Below are 18,013 nucleotides of genomic sequence, written 5' to 3' on the forward strand. Positions count from 1 at the left end.
TACAGGTCAGTCACCTCTCTACCCAGTTGGCTCCCTGCCTCCAAACAACATGTCACCATTCGCCTTGCACTTCCCCCTGGACTCCTGCCAGCACAAAGGCAAAGGATGGACCAAAGGACTATGGGACAACACCAATGGTTTCTTTTGGGTGGGGGAATCTTCTCATCAGAACAGAGTTGGGAAGTTTAACTCATAAACTCAGCATCCCTCCCAGTACTGGAACAGACAGATTCCCAGAGGTGTGTGCATCATTACAGAGGCCTCTTGACTAATTCTCCCCAAAGTACTGAGAAAACTGGGGGGGGGGGGACTGCAGCAAAAGTCAGAAGTGGTACACAACTGTTAGGTGTACTTCATTCAACTTGGCCTGGGCTGTGTCCCAAGAACTTGTTCAGGAAACAGTGCAGCCCATGCCAAAGAATGCATGCCTCACCCCACCACCCCTAGGGCTGAAGAAAGGAATGTCTTGGGGGCCTTCAGAAATCAGAAGTCTAAGCGCTGGCTGGCTTAAAAGCAGTGCCTTTCCCACAGATATCAGCCGAAGGTGCTAGTGGAAATAGGCCCCAAATATTAAGACATTATCCAATTTTTTCCTATATGCAAGAATAACCAGTTGAAAATAAGGCAAATTTGCTCTACCAGTTGTCCTCTGGGATCAATCGAAATCACTTTGAAAATTAGCTCATTTCCATTGTCAGGAAATAGAAAAGCAGAGGGCCAAAATGAATGGGTAGAGAGGGGGAAGAGTGGTTTGAACAATGTGGGACATAAGTAGATCTAATTCCATTTTTTACTATTATAGGCTGTGTTTCTATGAAGATCTTTGATAATAATTCAATGCTGCCAAGAAAGAAAGGATCATTACAAAAACTGATTTTTTTAAAAAGCTGTTACGGCACACAAAATATTTACATACCACGTAAGAACAGATTCACGGTATGGAATGAACACCTTCCTCCTGCTCTGATTTTGCTCAGACAGTGCAGAAATAACTTTCCCCAGAGTTAACAGGGATTTATTTATACTCACACCTTCCTATATTGAGAAGGAGAAAAACAGTAAATAGCATCAACATATTATGTCCTAGTTTTTCCAAAGCGCCACAAGGTCATTAATTCTCTTCAGCATTAATCCCATTAGGGCACCTAAACATGACTAAGGTGCCTAACATCACTGGCATACCAGCCCTGTTATATCTCTTGTTCATAATGCTTATCATAGCTGTGATTTACTGCAGTATACAGGTAAGTGCCTAAACCCAGGTACAATATTGCACAAGGCAAAGGAATATCCACTTCTATTTAATGTTCATTCCAGAGGCGTGGGGCATCCCCATCATTTATATTCAATTCTAGGCCACTTTTACAATTAATTAATTTGAGACCTGCATGTATAGGCGGTATACAAATTTAATAAATGATAAATTAATAAATAATTTGCCTAAATATGACTAAGGCCTTCTACTAGTCACCTCACCATCTACGGTATATCTTCCACTACCCAAATCACTACCTGTATCTAACAATACTAATATTCCATGTCTTAAAGTGTGCACAGGCGGAAGATGCAATCAATCTAGTTCACACATTTGTTACAGGAAGAATAGTATTTTACAATCGGCTATATAGATGCACATGAACAGGGGGCATATATACTGAAGTTGCAATCTGGCACATCTCTTGTTACGGCTTCCTGATACCAGTTCACGGTGTCACCTTTCCCAGCTCTCAGGAGCTGCTACTGAAGAAACATAAACGTAACTGGGGTCAGGTCAAGTCAGAACCCATGGCATGTTGTCCTGGGAATGTGGGCCCCAGGATGGCTGAACTGGCCCATGATTGTTCTTTTTCTTGAATCTGATCTAGAAATGGGATAAAGTGGCAAGAACCTGTGGGTGTAGAAAGAACTAGTAATGAGCTAGGTAGACCAGTAATCTGACACTGTATAAAATAACTTGTTAAGTGCTTCTTAACTGGAGAGCCAGTGTGGTGTAGTGGTTAAGAACGGTGGACTCATAATCTGGTGAACTGGGTTCGCATTCCTGTTCCTCCACATGCAGCTGCTGGGTGACCTTGGGCTAGTCACACTTCTCTGAAGTCTCTCAGTCTCACTCACCTCACAGAGTGTTTGTTGTGGGGGAGGAAGGGAAAGGAGATTGTGAGCCTCTTGAGACTCCTTAGGGTAGTGATAAAGTGGGATATCAAATCCAAACTACTACTACTACTCTTCTTCTTCTTCTTCTTCTTCTTCTTCTTCTTCTTCTTCTTCTTCTTCTTCTTCTTCTTCTTCTTCTTCTTCTTCATGTTTCAAGTTCAGTGCCATAATATTGCATGTTGTATTGCAGTACGATTTGCTTGGTGTGGGGATTAACAAGATGGCTCCACTGGACAGTTGCCCAGTATCTGAGAATATAAGGCCCGGCAGAATATCTTATATACATTTTACCTTCAGTCTTTCTCCACTGGTTTGAGCTGCAGAACAGCGCTCACTGCCTGCAAGGTCTACTAGGTTCACACGACTGATAATTCTATGTTCACGTTGCTCCTTTTCCACAATATCCGTCTAAAATAAAGAAATGGCTACAATTAGACATGTTGGGAAGGGATGCAGCTTGCGATGAAGGGATATAGGTAAGTGGTAGGGTATCTGCCTTACATGCAGAAGATCTCGGGTTCAATTCCCAGCATCTCCAGAGAGCGCTGGGAGAGAGTCCTGCCTAAAACTCTGGAGCTGCTGCCAGTCAGTGTATACAACACTACTCCAGATGGACCAGTGGTCAACATAAGGGAGTTTCCTATGATGCTGTGCTATACTTGACTTGCAGTCTATGAACAGTTTAAAAACAAAGCTAGATTATCACAAATATTTGTATAAACTATTTTTTAAAAAAACCTAGATAATCTCCTTCTTAATCTTCTCGAGTTCTCTAGCATTTAAAACTTCATAAAACAAGTTAGCAACCACATCGATAGGAAGCTAATGCTTACATTATGTTTACAGTAGAAAACAAAAGTATAAAGAAAAACAGGGAGCATAGTGCGCAGTCACTCTGCCCATACATAAAATTACTTTCATTCGTAAGATTAAACAACTTCTGTTGATGCTTGAATTAAGTCTCTCCACTTGAGATCCAAACCATTATTTCCCAGGTTTTATATCAATAAGTGAATTTTCTACTCAAATGTCTGCTGCATTATTGAACTTTTAAAAATAAAAAATAAAAAGGGGAAGAGAGGGGGATGATTTTTTAAAAAAATGGACCTGCATTACAAAATGTTATTAAAAAGTAAGTTTAAAAACAAACCAAAATGCCCAGTACCTTTGTTTGTGTCATCACTAGGGTGAAAACAGAATGAGACCGAGAACTCTTGTCATTCATTCCTGTGGCAGCAGTAGCTCTGTGTTTATTTCCTAACTGGAGCCAATTCTGATAAAAAGAGAGGATGTGAAAGTTTTGAGAAAACAGTTGTGAGCACCATGAGGGCTTTTAAAAAATAAAAATAAAAATAAATGTTTCTAGAACAGCTTGTGCTAACACAAACAAAAGCCACTTATAGAATCATAGAATTGTAGAGTTGGAAGGGACTTTGAGGATCATCTAGTCCAACCCCCTACAATGCAGGAATCTCAACCAAAGCATCCATGACAGATGACCATCCAACCTCTGCTTTAAAATGTCCAGTGAAGGAGAGTCCACATGATTTATCTAGATTTTCAAGCTGTCATTAAGTTAAAAAGACAAAATGAAGTAGGGCATTGAAATATTAAAAATAAACACATCATTTGAAATCCATCACTCATCTGCTGCTGCTAGTAGTAGTAGTAGGGTCTTGCTATAAATAAAGCAAGTGGCTCCACCTCACAGCATAGCTCTTTCCTCCCCTACTGGGTTGTAGCTGTGCTCTGCTAGTCATGTATTTGGTCTGTACACTCCAAGGTGACATCTCCCCCCAACTCATCCCCCCAACAAGGAACACACTGTGTAAAAACAAAATACACAACTAGAAAAAAGGGGTTCTTTTTCTTTAAAAAAAAATCTTAATTAATTTTCGCAATTAAACATTATCTTCATATACCATAATAAACAGATGCAATTAAAGTAAAAATGAAAAATGAAAATGAAACATTTTCATACCTTATTAAATCCATATTTTGGGATTCCGCAGATCCCTCGACTTCTCTCCATTCCCTCCCCCAGTTCTTTTATAATTTCATATATAGGACACGTCTATAATTTTCTTATCCTTAAATATTTTCAATTTTAAACATTGTCCTTACCATTACAAGTGTTGTTGTTTTTTAAAGAAAAAACCAGGGGTTCAAGCCAGTACGGTATACAAAGACACAATATATGGCAAGCAAAGTACAAAGCAGCTGTAGCAAACACGACTGGAGCCCAGTGATTCCAGTTTCGAAGAGACAGCTAGGCAGCTGTTAACGTCACAGGCTAAAGAAGGAGTTCACAAGCTCCAATCCTGTTTGCTACAGCAGCTCTGCCGCTTCCAAGAATTTCCTTGTGCTGGAGATAATGAAAATATATCATTAATTGTACTTATTTTGATGATTCTGGAGTACCACTTGTATGTACCATATGTCTTATAATAGCTGGTACATTGTGACGAACACATTCATTGTACTTTGCTTGCCATATATTGTGTCTTTGTATGCAGGGACCTGCATGTGGCTGTACACCTGTTTTCCCCCCAGCAGTATCTTGGGGGATGGCAAAAAGCTCGATGCTTCTAGCGCAGGTGTTGAAGGTCTCACCTTGGAATACTTAAGATTTTCTGTAACACTACACACCTGACAGGAAGTCAGTGGGGAAGCAAGGGGCTATACCAGGCATCCCCAAACTGCGGCCCTCCAGATGTTTTGGGCTACAACTCCCATGATCCCTAGCTAACAAGACCAGTGGTCGGGGAAGATGGGAATTGTAGTCCAAAACATCTGGAGGGCTGAAGTTTGGGGATGCCTGGGCTATACTGTCCTTTATGGCACAACTCTGCACACTGCACTAAGTGTGAAGAAATGGCCAAAACACTACCCAACAGCTTACCCAAGTCCTCATTATTTTGGAGTAGACATTTTTATCTGAGCTGCAACAGTTACCAACTATATTGGTAACAATGATTTTATGAATTGCTTGGTGGCTTTTCATTTTGTTTATATTTAAACATTACTTCTAGCATTAAGAGATATACATCAGACAATTAAACATAGGTAAAGGTAAAGGGACCCCTGACCATTAGGTCCAGTCGTGACCGACTCTGGGTTTGCGGTGCTCATCTCGCATTATTGGCTGAGGGAGCCGGCATACAGCTTCCAGGTCATGTGGCCAGCATGACAAAGCCACTTCTGGCAAACCAGAGCAGCACACGGAAATGCCGTTTACCTTCCCGCTGTAGCGGTTCCTATTTATCTACTTGCACTTTGAGGTGCTTTGGAACTGCTAGGTTGGCAGGAGCTGGGACCGAGCAACGGGAGCTCACCCTGTCGCGGGGATTCGAACCGCCAACCTTCTGATCGGCAAGCCCTAGGCTCTGTGGTTTAACCCACAGCGCCACCCATGTCCCTCTAAAGGTAAAGGGACCCCTGACCATTAGGTCCAGTCGTGACCGACTCTGGGGTTGCAGTGCTCATCTCGCATTATTGGCCAAGGGAACCGGCGTACAGCTTCCAGGTCATGGAAGAGATATACATCAGACAATTAAACATACTCTAAATTAAAACAAAAGGTTTTACAATTTCTCACAGGAACTCAGGAGAAATGGGTAAAAGGAGAAATCTTAATTCTTCAAGTAATTTTCTATCAGTAGAAGGATCTACCACAAAGAACTAACTGCCAGTTCAACTATTTCAATACTTATTTGTGTGGAAGTATTCAATTACTCTATAATCTCTTATTTACCATCACTGAAAACTAGAAATCATTTTTTTACATATGACTTTTAAATTCTTGTGCTTTGATACATACAACAACAACAACAACCTTACCTGAATATCCAAGTAAGAGCTAACAACATTCCTAGAAGAAAAATAATAATTTTTATCTCTTGTGAAGGGGAAAAAACAAGTTCTATGCATATAAACACAGACCCAGTCTTATAAACCATTCAGCTTACAATTATTCGTCAAGAAGCTTCAATGAAGCCTACAGAAACCTCAGAAATTATGGATTTACCACAAAATTCTAGCAGTATTATGGTCCAAGTATGTACACCTGTAGAAATTAAAACCCACACTTTCTTATGGGCTCAACAGAGTTTACAACAGAATCAATATTATATTTTGCTTGTGGTGGCAACACCTCCAGTACGATTGAGGTGGTGGTACAGAATGTGAGAACGGTTAGCATCAGAATATTTGTAGTTACCCATCTCTAAGAAAAGGGCAAACTATATATTTGAGATTAATACAAGACAGAAGAGAATTGTTTGCATGGGGCAGATTAAGGACCAAAAAAACTGAGTAAGAAAATGAAGGGGAAGGGGGACTGAAGGAAGGCTGGAGGACAGGCAATGGAACAGGAAATGAGTCTGAGAGAACAGTAGGTGGGGAAAAGCAGAGAACTGAGGGACAGGGAATTAATGAGAAATGATACTGTGAAAAAGTAGAGTCAATAGCCAGTTTGGTTGGGGCTTAATTTCACAATTTGTTTGAAAAACCCAACAAATTCCTTGACTGCAGACTTCTTGTTATGTGAATAAATAATAAGTCCATTTTAAGTCAGCAAACAGACATTTGTAGAAAATATCATAAAGTAAAATCTTACACAGTCAGGTCTTCCACATAGGGTCCAAAGATAGGATGTTCTCTCACACGAAGCTGTTAATCAGAAAAGTCAGTGTTGATCAGCTTTAAAAGCTTCAGAGATTTAGAGCACATTTATGGAACTCTCTATTAAGTTATTATAACTAGAAGGACTGAAACTTCTCCAGCTCAGTGTTTGCTAATCTGGGACCCCAGAACAGCAGTGACATTGGCATCCTAATCCATATTTGCGCATGTGAACCTGAGTGCTGAATAATGTGCCATCAGAAACGAAAAAACTAAAAAGGGCATGGGGACAGAGAGGAAATAAAGAGACTGAAGCGTTTTATTATAACAATGTGGAGACCCTAGTAAACCACAGATAGCAAAACAAATGGTTTTTCTTTTATTTTGCAACAAAATAACTTTTAAAAACCCTGAAAACAACAGTATAAGAACAACAACAACAATAACAATTTATTATTATTTGTACCCCGTCCATCCGACTGGGTTTCCCCAGCCACTCTGGGGGGCTTCCAACAAAGATTAAAATACATTAAAACATCACACATTAAAAACTTCCCTAAAGAGGGCTGCCTTCAGATGTTTTCTAAATGTCAGGTAGTTGTTTATCTCTTTGACATCTGATGGGAGGGCATTCCACAAGGCGGTCACCATAAATGCATCTTTATGCTACTTTTTATTTTAAAAAAACATGAAGAGCAATAAAAACTTTTCACTGCAAGCATCACACCGTGCAAAATAGTATACAACCACAGCTTAAGAAGCAAACCCCACAAAAACAGGGAATCAAAACAAAATAGAGGTGAGTAAAACTAAAAGTCTGCAAGTCAAAGTAGAAGCTCTTTAAATGACCAGCTGGATGTCCCATGTGGGGCTGAGAGTGTCATGCAGCAAAAATGCTGCCAGGATCGAAAGCTGCCCATCCTACATACACTATATAGCCTCACTGAGGCTCACACATTAGCCTTTGAACAGATGCCCATCTTTTTCTATGCTTGTAAGAGCCAAGAACAGAAAGGATCTAATTCCTTATGGTTATGAGACTAGCCCACATCCGGAGAGTTACTGTTTTATACACTGACAATACGTCACTGTGCGGAACATAATTAGTTACTTACAGGCTGTTTCTTCTGTCCATTTTCAGCTTTGTAGACTAGCAAGTCATGAATTTTTTCATTGTAGACCTCAAAATAACTCATCTCAAGATGAAAATCAGTCTAATTTAAAAAACAACAGCTTTATTGCTGCCCGTAGACCCAAGAAACACAGTACAGTACAGTTATTAAGCTATAAGATCAGCCTTACTAGCCAACAGAGGAGCTGTAGCTTGTACATCTTGATTTCTAGTTTTATTTTATGGTTAAAAAAACAACCTAAAAACCACAAAAATATCAAGTACTTCAGAAATATGTTGCTCTGGCAATTTGCTTCCTACACACAGCAACATGGAAGCTGTGATGAGATCCCACCCTGCTGGTGAGTATGGGTTGAATGAAGCAGCCACAAGGATGGGGCAAATTTCAGGCTCAGCTTTTACTCAGTACAATCACTTCTGAGGGAATACCAGTGTGTGTGTGTGTGTGTGTGTGTGTGTGTGTGTGTGTGTGTGTGTAGTACTATTCTGTACCCCTCCATATGCCTGCCCTTAAGAAAAGCAGTGAGCCAATCAGCTCAACAGCATTTATCACCCAGTTCACAAAAACCCCATGCAATTGTTGCAGGATACTTCCAAAAAAGCACTGCTGCCATTGTGGAAATCATTGCAATCACATGTAGTGCATCTCTGTGGAAGCGTTGATTCACATTAACAGTGCTTCCACAACAGATGCCCAAAAGTCAACCCAAAGGTGGTTCCATGTACTCCCGAAGAAAGTGGAGTAGCACCAGTAGGTTCAGAAAGAAAGGTAATGCTGCAGCAATACCTGTTGCGTTTCTTTTTCTGCTATTTGAGTAAAGAGATCTTCGCAGAATCTTGGTATTATTCCTCTTTCGTCATCATCAAATCCCATCATACTGTAATGACAAATATTGCAATTATAGGCTCGGGTTTTAACTCTACATAATACGATGTTCACACTTCCCAAACTAGGCATTAATACACAGGGGGTACCAGTTTTAAAAGACAACTAGAGGAACATTTCCGCATAACATTGTAAAATCTAATAAGATTATTAAAACAGATTAGCTAGGAAAGGGGACAATTGGCTGTGGTGTTCTTAACTGCATGGTCTGAAGTTGAGACAACCCACACGCCATATGGTGAGCTTTGGCTATCGTGTGGCTTCTGGTCACCTAACTCCATATTAATTATTTTATTTATTGCATTTTTATACCACCTCATCTCCAGATCTCAGGGCAGTTCACAAGATAAAGTTGCTAGGAGAAGATATTAGATCCATATTATTTATAATAATACCTCACGTTTATCTAGAACTTTCTACACACACTTCACAAGTGTCATCTCAGCCATTATTCCAACAACCCTGCCAGGTAGGCCAACATTACTGTCACCATTCTACTGAAGGTAAAATGAAGTTCGGTAGAGTCACTGCCTTGCATGCAAAAGATCCCAGGTTCAAACAGGCATCTTGAGGTTGGGCTGAGGGAGATACTTTGCCTGAAACCCTGCAGAGCTGCTGTCAGTAGTAGACATTATTGGGCTAGATCAGTGTTTTCCAAACTTGGGTCTCAAGCTGTTTTTGGACTACAATTCCCATCATCCCTAGCTAGTAGGACCAGTGGTCATGGGTAATGGGAACTGTAGTCCAAAAACAGCTAGACTAGTTTTCCAGCTTTCCAGCTAGTTTGGGAAACAACAGAATGGTCTGTCTTGGTATAAGAGAGCTTCCTATGAGCCCAGTGAGTTAACAGCATATATGAGATCTGAATCAGGAAATCCCTGCTTCGGATCTTAGTCTATTAGTTACTTTTACCCTAAAGTCCTAAATAATCACAGTCCTTAAAAATAGGTGGTTTTTTCTGTTTAAAACATCTCCATTCACGTAACATAATTTTCTTCAGAGAGATTTAAATAAAATATTCTCTATCCTGTTAGTTTGGCTTCATTCAAGTCAGTCTCCCATTTCAATATAATCTCATTCACTTAAGAAACAAACATACAACAAAAAAGCATCTGGATACAACATGTATTGGGTGTCAACAACAGCAACAGAAATGGAACACTTCCAATCCAACTTACGTATATGACTTTCCAGAACCAGTCTGTCCATATGCAAAAAGGCAGGTGTTGTATCCTTCAAAGGCTCTTTCTAGGAGAGGTACTGCTAGGGACTGATACACCATCTCTTGGCTTGCAAAATTATGACATTTATCAAAAGACCAGAATGAGAAGTCAAAAGTAAAATTGTAGATTTGTTTTGTATTTGGATGGTGCACAACAGTCTCTTGCCCTGTCATGGAAACCACTTGTAATGTTTCTTCATTCTTATCTCTGAATAAAGGCACAAAATAAATGTTAGTTATAGGGGGTGAGGGACAACAACACACTGAACACATTCAGCTTTGTAACTGATCTTATAAATCAATTTTAATCTAAATTGTCTAATTGAGTTTGTACCTAAATCATTATAATATGTGACAGTCTTCAAGTTAATTGTTCATCAGCCATATGAATTTTCTATATGAATCTTCTCCTTAGAAGTTTTTAAAATTTCATTATATGTAAAATGTCAGCATAGAGATAGACTGTATTGAAGTTCAGTATACATACTAATGTACAAAATACACCTAGATCAAAATAATTCATAAATATAATGTTTAGGCTCCGATGCTAACATGTGTAACAAACACCAAAATCCATAGGACTTGTTGTAACCCAGGATTACAGTAAAACAGCCAAAGAAAATAATTTATATATTTTTGATAAAACATATAGTTCCAAGATCAAAGATTAAATTACCGTAACTACTAATAAAACTCCATTGCAAGTGCCCAGTTTCTAAAATGCAAAGCTAGCATCTGCAGATCTGTTGCCTAAAAATCAGAAGACTGATAAAAAATTCAAAAGCCACTGTACTGCATAGCATTTTTTAAAAAAATTATACAGGGGGGACAAAAAGCTGAACATTACTGTGCATGCAGAGTTCCTCTTTTGCAACAGGACTTCCCTTTCCTGTCCTCTTGAGTGAGCCCTCAAATTGTGCTCCAGAGGGTCCTTCAACCCCCTGGAGTAGATTTTGTGAATGCATGGTGGGCTGCAGGGAAGAGGAGTGACAAGTTCTGTTGCACAACTTGAAGTCTGCCCACAAGGGAACAACAGTGCGGGATATGACTACTGTATACTCTTCCCCAAAAATCTGAGGTTTATTAAAATGGAGTCCAGGAGGAATTATGCAAAGGGAATTGGATTAGCTTCCCTTGCAAGATGGACTCTGGGCTACTGAGACAATGAAGTATCAACTATCATCCCATTTTATTTATTTCATATAGTTGTTAAATTGTCTCAGCCCTAGTTAGAACACACAGTTCCCTTATAAAGTGGGAAATGGAAGTAAAGAGAAGTACAGCAGTTTGTATACAGACACAATGGAAATTAAACTGGGTCATATATCTAGTGGTTGGAGAGCATTTTATGCTACTCAATATCATGGTAACAACTTGTATAATTTCATATATTAGTCCAAAAAAATAATGGTTATATACCTGACACTAAAGGGTCGTATTCTCACAGCTACAGTCACTTTGCTGTTTTCTATTTTGAAAGGGTCTTCTTTACCACATATGTTCTGCATTAGAGTATCTTCTTTCTGTGAAGCAGCTTGTTGACTATATGTGGTATTTTCTTGCAACCTTCTATTTAGAGTAAATTCATTAGTACCGGATTTCTTGGCTGATATTGTTTGAGGACACAGAATCTTATTCTTAATGGTTGGGGCAGCAGGAGTCTTGGCATGCTGAACAGCTCCACATCTGGGGGTGAATTTCATTCCTTCTGTTGAACCTTTCCTTGGTGTCTTCTGCTTTTCCAGATTTTCATTCTTAATAGATCTATTTTGCAGACTTTCAGTTCCATTTTCCTTACTGGAATTATGCTTTTCTGCTAGTTTTAATATAGACGTCCTTTCATCAAGTTTTCCTACTGTTAAGAGTGATGATCTAGGAACTTTGTTTTTACTCTGAGAATCACCAACAACTGTCTTGTATTTTAAAGGTGTGTAGCTACCAGTAGCATTTGAAACATTATGATTAAAAGGTACATCACTTTTCATATCAGGATTTCTCTTTCCATCTGTGAGGCCTTGAAGTGACAAAAGGCCAGTCTTAACAAACGGAGGGTCACTGCTGCTAATTTTTGGTGGAAACAATGTTTTGCCACTCTTCTGGGGAAGAGGGTCTCCTTTTTCTGCTCTGGCTTCGTGAAGATTTGTTTTGTGCTTCTCAGTTGATGCAGGCCTTATTCGGCGCTGTAGGGTCAATCTTTTTTCCATTTGTGTATTTTCACTGCCATGTGTTGTATTTGTATCAGATTGTTCTTTGCTCGTCACAGTTCTTCGTTGGAGTATCAGCTTGCCTTCAGTCATGGGAGCAACTGAACTGTCAGCCAGTTTGTTACAGGCTGAAAGCACGTAGGTCGTATTCATTTCTTTGGTCTTACTCAGGGACTGGGACTTAGGATCGCTTCCCTCATTCCCCAGTGTCTGTGATGTAAATGTCTGTGCAAATCTGTTTCTAGCAATGACATTTTCTGGAGGATGCTTTTGTGAAGAACCACCAAGTGCACTGATATGGCTTCTCTTAGGAACAATATAAATAGGCATTGAGACCTAAAGCAAGCTGCAACTGCAGGACTGAAACTATCATACAAGCTCTTCCTGAAGAGTATACTTGACTTGTAATCTTATTTTCTCTACAGCACAGAATGTATCACTATGGGATCTGTTAAAAAAAGAAGCCATTATTATTTTCTATTTATACTCAACTGTTGTCATGTGGGTAATATAAAAAGGTAAAGGGTAAAGGGGCCCCTGACCATTAGGTCCAGTCGTGACCGACTCTGGGGTTGCAGAGGGGTTGACTGAAGTAGAAGTCCATAGACAGCATTACTAAAATATCTCTCACTGATCTCTAACCCCACCCAGCCTTTGCCATTACTTGGCAATATTGTTGCCAAAGGAAAATAACATTTTCCTGCCCATCTCATGTAAATCCTCTACCCAGAGAAATCTGGTGTCAAGCTGCCAAGAGGAACCCATTTTCTTTCTGCCCACGTCCAGCCATCAGTCCAATTCAGGTTCTCCACCTCAAAATTTATACAAATCCTGTTCCTATTCAGCCTCAGCTGCTGGGGTGGGGTGGGGAAAGGTAGTGCAAAGTGGAGAAAGTACTGGCCAAGTGAAGTGGTGGAAGACATTTCAGCTTAGCTACTGACACTTGATTTGCAGGTGAGAGGTGGTTTCAACAGGCAAGTGTGTGTTTGTGTTGTGTGTGTTGTTTGTTACTGTTGCTTTAAAACTATAAAGCCACCTTAAATAAACATTGGGAAAGAAAAGCAGGGTATGTAGAGAGAATGATTGTACTTTCCACCTGGTAGTGAAGTTTATAGTCTGTGTATAGAGTGAATATTTCTTCCATTTCAGGGTGAGGTGAGAATATTATAATCGGTTAGTGAATGTGACCAGGAAATATCTGGCTTGAAGTTTAAGAGGAGGATTAAAAGCAAGCCTTTGGGGCTTGCACAGTGTTTGTTCCTTCGGGCAGAGCGGAAGAGCACCTATTAAGAATATCCACTGGATGCTTAGTTTTTAGTCCCTGCAAGAATAGCGCCCTCCCTCCGGGTCAAATAGTAGACAGAAGCAAAGGAGCCCCTTCCTTAAACAGGGGCGAGCCTGCAGGAAGCAGAAGACCAACCCTCTCCACTGCCAAAAACGCCACACGTCCCACATTTTTAAAGCAGGAAGCCCAGAGGGGGAGGGACGGCCTGACCTCCCGGAGACAGTTGAGCGGAGGGGGGACGAAGGATACCTGTCCAGGGACTCACCTGTCCTCAGATTGACCAACAGCCCTTCCTCCTGCGGCGCCTCTGAAACTCTCCATTCGAATGCGGCGCCGCCGCCTGCTATTGGTTGAGAGGGACGGTGAGGTCACACGCAGTCCCGAGAGGGAAGCCGGAGCAAGGGAGGCTGCTCGCAACATCTCCGGTTCTCAACGGAGCTGCGGCCATGTGCGGGGTGGCGGATGCGCAGGAGAAGAAGGCAGGGCGCCGTCGGCACTTGCAGATTTTGCAGAGCGTGTGGGTGGCGTTTAAATAGCGACTCCGATCCTTTCTTAGTAGGAACTTGGAAGAGCCTTAAACGGAGGGCCGCCACACTAATAGACCGGGAGGAGCAGGGGGGGGGAGAGCAGTACCGTTCGTGCTTGCAAATCTAACGACTCTTAAGTTATATATAGAATTGCAGAGTTGGAAAAGATCCCAAGTGTCATCTAGTCCAACCCCTTGAAATGCAATCTCAACTAAATGATACTAGATGCGGGTGCTGTTTGTGTCTCCATTACGGAAAGTCTTGTTGTTTTCAGTTCAGTTTTTCCTGCTGACAGAATTCTGATATTATTGTTGTTGTTGTTTAGTCGTTTAGTCGTGTCCGACTCTTCGTGACCCCATGGACATAGCTGCCAAGTTTTCGCTTTTCTCGCGAGGAAGCCTATTCAGCATAAGGGAAAATCCCTGTAAAAAAGGGATAACTTGGCAGCTATGCCCATGGACCATAGTACGCCAGGCACTCCTGTCTTCCACTGCCTCCCGCAGTTTGGTCAAACTCATTTCGTGATATTATTATTAATAAATTTTATTTATTAAATTTGTCAGTCACTTGCCCAGGGCAGCCCAAAGCAACATGCAGCCAAACCTTTCAGCCACAGCTGGCCCACGATCATGTCTTGCAAAGCTCCCAATGAGCTACATCTTAGCAGTGTGGAACTTCTTATCCACTTCCAGAGGGAAGTGAATACTACTCACTGTCAAGCTCACTGTTAGCTCATGTGTTCTCGTTATGTCTTTTTATGTTGGGATGAAGGGAGGTATACAAATTTTTATAAATAATTATAATGGTAACTCCTGACCTCACAGCAGGGGTGAGTAACCTCAGTCTCAAGAGACTGAATGTCACCCTGAGGCACCCTCTCAGGCCACACCCTCTGTGCAGCCCACACCATTCTCAAATGCTTTGGCCTGGGTGGAACGTGACCCTGAATTGTGATGACACCTCTTGCTCGCCTGAATGGAGAGGTGTGTAGAAACCTGACATTTGCAGAACTGAACCTAGCCTACTATACAAAAGTAAAAGTCACACCTGCTGCTCTGCTCACTTTTCTTGAAATTGCTGCATGCTGTTGACAGGATCTACCCAATTTGCCATTTAGACTAGTTCTCACCTAGGGTTAATGTTTGGCTATACCAAAAGCAGTTTTAGATATGTTTTCAGACGTTTATGGTTTTATTTTTATTTGCATGGTTTCAGTAAAAATATGTTTGCCACCCTGGGTTTGTTTTGGGACGAATATAAATTCAATAAATAAAGTCTAAACCATAGGAGCAAACTTCTAGGGGCTGAGGTCCCTTTGCCCACCCCCCATAAAACATTTTGAGGGGGCTGGGGAGCCCTAAATTTGATGGGCATTGCCATTCAAATTGTGTCTATGCACCACATCATGTGATTGATTATGCGGGATAGGACTTACCTGCCCCCCCTAATAATTTATTCAAGTTGGCACCTCTAGTCTAAACCTACAGAAGAGCTCTTGGAATATGATAGCCTCCTTTCTACTACTGGTCTAGGACTGCTACCATTTTTGTCCCTCCGTTTCATTACTCTTGTTGTCTTTACTTTGTATTGTGTTCTATATATAAAACACAAAAGGTGAGCATATGATCAAAAACAAAATAACCAAATTAACCTGGATACCAATTTCATATGCATTATTAAAGTCCCTATTAGAGTATGCTGTACCCAAAAAAAATTCTCACTATGGTAATTCAACAATATTGTCTGCATTTATCTGATTTACAGATTAAATCTGACTGAAACTGAAAGAAGTTACATATGAATGAATGAAGCCATGTTTCATCCTGGTTAATAAACACATTTTCATTTTCAAGCTGCCATTTGTTCCAAACCTCTTCAGTTTTGCCCTGCCATTTTTAAAAATAGAACTATGAACATTTTCTCCTAAAAAAGACCCCCAAAATGTAGGGAAAGCATTTATTTAGACCAATTCAGTGTCCAAATTTAATTTATTTGAAGGAGAATTATATGGAATGGAATTGATTCATAGATGGTATTTTAACACTGAGCAGATTAGCTAAGATGTATATAAATCGGAATCTGATTTGTGCTGGAAATCTAAGGAAGCAGATGAAACTTTTTTTCATATGTGATGGGCATGCAAAAAAGTCAAATAATATTGGGAAATTATATATAATGAGATGAGGAAAAAATTGTTTAAAACAGAAGGAGGTACCCAGGTGTCAGAAAAACCTATTTATGTATGTGACAACAGTGGCCCCGATTTTGTTAGCCCCCAAATGGAGGGTGAGTGGCAATTTAAGGTGAAAGAATATGCTGAGTTGGCAGGTATAACAAGAAGAAGAGAGCAAGAAGAACAGGTATTTAAAGAGGAGTGAATTTTTTTTTGTTGAGTATGTGGAAAATAATTGCACACTGTTGAAAACCCTGGTAGTATTAAGGTAAATTTAACAGTATAACATGTTTAAAAGGGTGTAAAATGGGGGAAGAAGACAGGGGTGCCTGGCGTGCTCTGGTCCATGGGGTCACAAAGAGTCAGACACGACTAAACGACTAAACAACAACAACAAAATGGGGGAAAACTGATTTAGATGGATATACAAGAATATGCAAGAATTATGGGTAAATAAAAAAAACTTGGAAGAGGAAGGAGGGAAGTCGTTGAATCTATGGGTATAATGAAAGATGCTAATGTAGAAATGTAAAACCTGAATACTTTAATTTAAAAATATTTTATATAAAAATTAATTTCTCATCTGAAAAAATGTATCACAAAAGAAAAGAATTAGAGTATTTTGTAAAAAGCAGGACCTAACACTTTTTCCGTGGAATGAGGTTTCAGATGAGAGTTCATGATATCATTTGACCAGTTGAATTAGGACTTCCATGTGACCAACTTTTTATTATTTAAAAAAGTTAAAGAGATTTGTATTTGAAACTGGGACAGGGAAATTGCTGCATTCTAATAAGGAAAACTTCATGTGAAACTGCTTTATAACAGCTCAGACCATCTAACCCAGTATTATAAATTCTGCCTGGACTTGTATTTTTTTTTATTAAAAAAAATTAGCCCTATTTTTACCATGGGTAGTACTGAGCTGACTGGAAAGTGAACTTCAAGTATCCAGCTATACTTCAATTTCCCCGGAAAGCCTCTGGATTGCAAATGAGGATATTTTAGCTGATCTTCCTAACAGTTAGACTTTAATAATAGTAGTAATAGTAATAGTAATAGTAATAGTAATAATAATAATAATAATAATAATAATAATATTTATTTGCCGCTCATCTGACTGGGCTCCCCCAGCCACTCTTGGCTACTTCCAACAAATTAAAAGACAACATGACATCAAAAATTAAAAACTTCCCTAAACATGGCTGCCTTCAATTGTCTTATAAAAGTCAAATAGTTGTTTATTTCCTTGACATCTGACGGGAGGGCATTCCACAGGGTGGGTGTGACTACTGAGAAGGCTTACTTGAGTCTCCTCTTTCTTATTCTTTCCTTGGCCCTCCTCTTGGTCATTCCTCAATGCCTCCAATACTCTCTTGCCAACCATCACAGCAAACAAACTCAGAAGAGACTGGAATCTCGCATATCCACAGCACCTCTGCTTGTCAGGCACATGGCTAACCTCCCTTAGTTGAACAAGGTCTAAATTTAAAGAAGTACAGAGCATCCGGAATCAACTCTTTCACCCTTGTTGTGCTCATTTTGGTTGCCTGAACTAAAAGGGTCTGAGTGCCCAGTAACCATCTTTATGGAATGCTATAACCAACTCAGGTTGCTCTGGTCTCCTTATCATACTTGTCCTTTGCAAGGACAGGCGACCACAACCTTTTGGGTTACTGGATGGTAACTGGATGGGAGGCTAACCGACTGCCACATGTATGCTGCAAAAGGTGATATACTGTAACAGTGAATTACATGTTACACTTCTTGCAAGGGAAACCCAGATCTTTAAGATGTGCATATTCCA

At 40.1% G+C, this 18,013-nt stretch overlaps 1 protein-coding gene across 1 annotated transcript in view; it reads right to left on the reverse strand.

The window, feature by feature from the left end:
- KIF14 (kinesin family member 14) overlaps positions 1-13,837 on the reverse strand; it is a 33,585-nt gene extending 19,748 nt beyond the window's left edge. The window contains exons 1-10 of the mRNA XM_035122895.2: positions 13,772-13,837; positions 11,437-12,669; positions 9,974-10,225; positions 8,697-8,787; positions 7,893-7,991; positions 6,773-6,825; positions 5,995-6,025; positions 3,320-3,427; positions 2,446-2,562; positions 917-1,035 (exon numbers count right to left, since the gene is read on the reverse strand). Coding sequence (XP_034978786.2) covers positions 917-1,035; positions 2,446-2,562; positions 3,320-3,427; positions 5,995-6,025; positions 6,773-6,825; positions 7,893-7,991; positions 8,697-8,787; positions 9,974-10,225; positions 11,437-12,551 — 1,985 coding nt within the window. The 5' untranslated portion in view covers positions 12,552-12,669; positions 13,772-13,837. The remainder of the gene's footprint in view (positions 1-916; positions 1,036-2,445; positions 2,563-3,319; positions 3,428-5,994; positions 6,026-6,772; positions 6,826-7,892; positions 7,992-8,696; positions 8,788-9,973; positions 10,226-11,436; positions 12,670-13,771) is intronic.
- Positions 13,838-18,013: the final 4,176 nt, after the last annotated feature.

The sequence above is a fragment of the Zootoca vivipara genome, chromosome 7 (assembly GCF_963506605.1).
Source record: "Zootoca vivipara chromosome 7, rZooViv1.1, whole genome shotgun sequence".
Classification (NCBI taxonomy): Eukaryota; Metazoa; Chordata; class Lepidosauria; order Squamata; family Lacertidae; genus Zootoca; species Zootoca vivipara.